This window comes from Acomys russatus, chromosome 14, assembly GCF_903995435.1.
Source record: "Acomys russatus chromosome 14, mAcoRus1.1, whole genome shotgun sequence".
Taxonomy (NCBI): domain Eukaryota; kingdom Metazoa; phylum Chordata; class Mammalia; order Rodentia; family Muridae; genus Acomys; species Acomys russatus.
The window spans coordinates 30,728,236-30,733,573 of NC_067150.1; the positions used below are offsets into that span (position 1 = coordinate 30,728,236).

Consider the following 5,338-nt stretch of genomic DNA (forward strand, 5'->3'; position numbering starts at 1 on the left):
TCAGTAGATTGATGAATATTATGCCAACAGAGATGCCTTCCATATATTTATAGTTATTCTATACTTTAACTTTAATGAAAAGTGGAAAACAGAGGCCCAGATAATTGTGTGCTTGAATTTATCATTCTACTCTGATTGTTAATCTCATTTAAATGTAGTAGGTTGACGAGATCTGGGATTTCTGTTTAATTTTACAACTTTTGCTGTTCTTACAGAGGTGACCAGAGGAAGAATGGCCATAGGCAATGACTCCAGCACAGTGAAGGAGTTCATCCTGCTGGGCTTGACACAGCAGCCAGAGCTCCAGCTGCCTCTCTTCTTCCTCTTCTTGGGAATCTATGTGGTCTCCATGGTGGGGAACCTGGGCTTGATTGTTCTGATTGTTTTGAACCCTCACCTGCACACCCCCATGTACTACTTTCTCTTCAACCTTTCCTTCACAGACCTCTGCTACTCCTCTGTCATAACTCCCAAAATGCTGGTGAGTTTTGTGAAGCAGAACATCATCTCTCATGCTGAGTGCATGACTCAGCTCTTTTTCTTCTGCTTCTTTGTTATTGGTGAATGCTACATTTTGACAGCCATGGCCTATGACAGATATGCTGCCATCTGTAAGCCCCTGCTTTACCAGGTCACCATGTCTCCTCAAGTCTGTCTCTTGATGACAGTGGGTGTGTATGTGATGGGGTTTGTGGGTGGCATGGCCCACATTGTTTGCATGTTGAGACTCACCTTTTGTGATGTCAACATCATCAATCACTACATGTGTGACATACCTCCACTCCTGAAGCTCTCCTGCACAAGCACCTCCATCAATGAGCTGATGCTTTTTATTGTTGTGGGTGTCAATGTAACAGTGCCCTCCCTGACTATCTTTATTTCTTACACCTTGATCCTTTCCAACATCCTCAGCATCCGTTCTGCAGGAGGTAGGTCAAAGGCCTTCAGTACCTGTGGCTCTCATGTCATAGCTGTTTCTTTTTTCTTTGGAGCTGCAGCCTTCATGTATCTCAAGCCACCTAGTACATCTGGGGATGATGACAAAGTATCAACCATTTTTTATACCATTATGGGCCCAATGTTGAATCCTTTTATCTACAGTATAAGGAACAAAGATGTCCATGCTGCACTGAGAAAAACTTTGAAGAAAAGGATGTTTAGCTAAGTAGAATCTATTTTTGTTGTATAAGTACATATTGGGATATATTAGGTCCACAACTACCAAGAGAACTGCTTAGAGAAGTAGCATTTGCTTATATTCATGATGTTCTTCATTTGACCCACATTTTTTGTAAACCAAAAATGACAGGAACTATAATAATATAAAAAGCACTTCGGTAAAGATTGTGTAGAATCAAATTATTTACCATCCAAATTAATTTAATTATCAAGAAAAATTCAGAACTAAGGACCATGAAGGATGATTAACAACATGCTTTTAGTGTAGAGAGAATAGTTTATCTGTTATGTCTCCAACTATAGGTATTTATTTTCAGCACTAAAAACTGAATGTACTCATTTATGAAGTCATCTAACATTACAGTTCCCTCTAGCCCTAGAAATCATGAGAGCATACGTACAAAATACTGGATGATATTATACTCAGAAAAGGAAAGGTCAAGAGATCAATTAAATGTACATATTTATTTAACTATTTTTGTACTGTGTTTGGGGATCACATTCTTACCTTCTTTTATGATAGGCAAGTGTTCTACCACTGACCTACATGGTAAACACCAATGTGACTAGGGTACAATCCTAAGTTGTATATGGTTTTGCAGCTTATATACTGATTTCAGTAGTCTTAGAGACAGTGTCTCACTAATTCAGGTAGTAAACCTCTGTGATAAATTTATAGGAGATTTCATTTTAAAGGTTCCTTTGTTTCTCAAAATAATGAGGTAAGGAGGAGAAATGTCCTTTTCACTCTGGTCTTTTCTCAGTCTTAAACAAATTTGCTAAAGGGGAGTTGAGTCTGTTCTCTGAATTCTTAAATCATTCAGGATAAAGGGAACCTATAGTAGGTTTTCTGCTCATAGACATGAGGGCAGGTATGTGAATATAAGGACCTGCTATGTCTTCAATGCAAAGAATTTGACTAAGTTTACTATGTGATGGCTAGCATTATGTTTTAAGTTTAAATTATTGTGTTTAGGAGATCTTGGAAGCAAAATTGTCTCTAGCCTGAAAGTCCCTATGGCCCAAGGACAGATGTAAAATTAAGGAAATGTTAAGAAACATTCTCATATAATTTTAAGGAAACTTGTTTATCACAAGAATAGTCATAATGTGAACTACTGATTCTGCTCCTGTCAACAAGGCTTCTTTTTCCTGAAGACAACTATGAGTCCTACAAGACATGACTGCACTTAGGCAAAGATATGTGCATGTACATAAACAGAATGTAATCTCCTGATTGTTGGATGTATGTCTGCACAGAAATGAAATGTAACTTATGTTTTACTGCCTTTATAAACCTCTATCTGACATGGCATGATGGTATGTCATGGAATTCCCGAGGCCCAGGTATAGCCCTGGCCAACTAGTATCTGAATAAAAGCCCATAACATTTTGAGGTTCTAATGAGATCTGGGCATTCAGCTGGAGCTGTCAGTTTTTCTGACTGCCCTATGAGCTCTGCAGACTGCTGCCCTGGGTGCTGAGATGTTAATCAGAGAGGCCCAGTGCTTCGGGAAACCACTGGCATGTTCTCTATGTCTAGAATGTGGAAAAGAGGCATCTAAAAGCCTTTAGAAGTGTAGTTAAGGATCTTATCTGTAGCACACACTTTGTGGAACTGAGGAAAACTGGACCCAGAGTTAAATTTCAAGACGGAGGTTCAGCCTGGATACTGCTCACCCTCATTCTTTGGGTCCATGAGGGCTCCTGGCCTGGTGTAGAGAAACTGAAAAGATCTTGTACTTGGGGAAGCCACAGAAAAACTAACACAAAATTTGGCTGCTGGGTATATTAATGAAGGTGGTGACCAAATGTTTATTTTTGTATGCTCTCTTCTGACTGCATGATCTTTCAGTATTTTTAATCTTCTATGTGATTGACATGTGATTTCTGGTGTGCCCATTAACTTGTTGCAGTGTTAAGTGGATTGCTTGTGGTGTTGTATATTTTTTCTTGAGAAAATAAAAAACAATGTGTCAAACTCTGATTCATAAAATCTGGGTGATCTGTGGTCTGTGGTCACTGATTGTGCTTTTAGTGTCTCTGTCTCTTGTATGCATTTCTTTGTCCCCATTAATATTTTCCAGTTACAGCAAGACATGGGAACTTGACCCTTGATGATGCTCTCTTCCAGAGCTTCCTGCCCTCTCAGCTCCCTGCACCTCGGTCTGCTGTGCACTACTGCACTTGTTCCAAGCAGAGTCTCTCATCTCTGAGCTTTCTGTTTTCTCAGCTGTCTCTGATTCCTGCCTCTGGTCCGTTTTGCAAGGAATTAGATATCTTTGAGGTATAGATGATATTAAAATGTTGTTTTATGCTGCCTACTTTATTGAAAAGCTGGCTCTAAAGATTTGACATAGCTTCCCTCAACCCCACCCAGTCCCAAGAATGCTTGTTCAGAAGTTTCCTCCCAAACTGTGTCCTGTGTCGATCGGGCCAGTGGACTTCGTGACCAGGAGAGAAGAAGCCAGCACAGGAGAAAACACTGTGTGCTTTATAATAGCTAAGAGGCAGCCCATTCCAAATGGGTGCTACTGCTACTCATCACATATTCTTTTTGGTGTCATTGAACTCTCTAAGACTCTTGTCAAAGCATAAAGTTTATCTCAAGATTTGTAAGACTTTCTGTACTTCAAAAGTTATACAGTTATTGGCTATGCTTAAATGATTTAAAATCTGAAACAAAAATTAATTTAGATTTATAACAAAGAAGTTGACCATAGAAAATATATATGTAAGTAACCTTTATGTACTACAACATACTACGTAGATAACTTGGAGTCAACTCTTGTGTTTTTAATAGATGTTTAAATAACAGCTATGTGACTGTACTGCCTTATTGATTAAGGTGACCACATTGTATAAACCAAACAAGAAGGCAACAATAGATCTCCAAGATATTTTGGCTTAGGATGGGTTTTTGAATGATAATTCTTGTCCTCAAATTAAAAATAACAGATGAGGACAGAATGATAAGATAAGGGTTATGGAATACAAGATTTAAATGAATATTTAGTAAGATCCTAAACCTGACCTATATGCATTTATATGCAACTAGAAATGAAGAGCTTTAAAGGTGAGGGAATGTAGATAATTCTCTCCTTTACCTTTGCAATGTTCTTTACTGTCATGCCAGAGGAACCAGTAAAATTTGGGAAACAACATTAAAGATATAAATAAAAATCTTTAATAATTTCATTCCCCAAACATGGCAATATACATGACAGTTTGTTTACTATGTTCAGTAACTATTTGTTCCCTTTAGAAAAAAGGCCAAATAACAGGTCTTCTGGGTGTTATCTTTAACTCAGTATAGTGCTATGGATTAAACCAAAATGTCTGTCCATGCATATTTTCAAAATTCAATAGTTCTGAAAACTTCACTGGTTTGATATATGCAGAGATTCTTTTGGTAATTTTACTAATTTTATTTTTCACCTTAAATGAGGGCTATGGCCTGATACATACCTGAGTTAAAAATATATACTTGCGTAGGACACAGATGACTAGATGTATCCATTTTAAAAGGGTGAAGACAGAAAATATTGCTAGAAGAAAACCTTGTTGAAAGGAAATGAAAGAAGCTGTCTCATGGAAGAAATCATCCCAAGTTATCTCCTGGCTTATGGTGGCATGCCTCTGGCCAAGTTCTTTGATGTCAACCTGTCAGTCACTAGCAGGGACTACCATCCTCATTGGCTCTTTTGATTGAAAATAAAGCTGGTCCTAAATAAAATAATTAAAAAAATAAATAAAGGTGGTCCTAGTGGCCAGAGTCTGGTTTAGCTGGCCCTGCCACTGATCTGTTATAAGACTTATGGACTGGGGTGATGCCCTCTGCCCCCTTGTCCCTCACCACCTGAGGCAGTCAAGAAATATGGCCTCAAAGTCATAGGAGGGGGAGAGTTTGTGTTGGCCCTCGCTGGCTATAGCACTTGGGAGAGCAGGCCTCTCATCTTGCCTGGGGAACACAGTGGAATAGGCTCTGGGAACAAAGCTATGGATAAGTCAAATGAGACATTGTGAGAGTGGGAGTGCTGTCCCAGTCCCTTGTAGGCAGCAACACTTGGGAGAGTGTGCCCTGTGCCTAGACTTGGCAGCACAGTGGAGCTGGCTCTGGAGGCCTGGTTGCCAATGAACTGGCCCTGAGGGCATGCAA

General features: G+C 39.2%; 1 protein-coding gene across 1 annotated transcript; it reads left to right on the plus strand.

The window, feature by feature from the left end:
* The first annotated feature begins 223 nt into the window (after positions 1-223).
* On the plus strand, positions 224-1,165 carry LOC127198000 (olfactory receptor 145-like). Its single transcript, XM_051155806.1, has one exon. It carries the CDS (start codon positions 233-235, stop codon positions 1,163-1,165), a length of 933 nt encoding a protein of 310 aa, XP_051011763.1. The 5' UTR covers positions 224-232.
* The last annotated feature ends 4,173 nt before the right edge of the window (positions 1,166-5,338 follow it).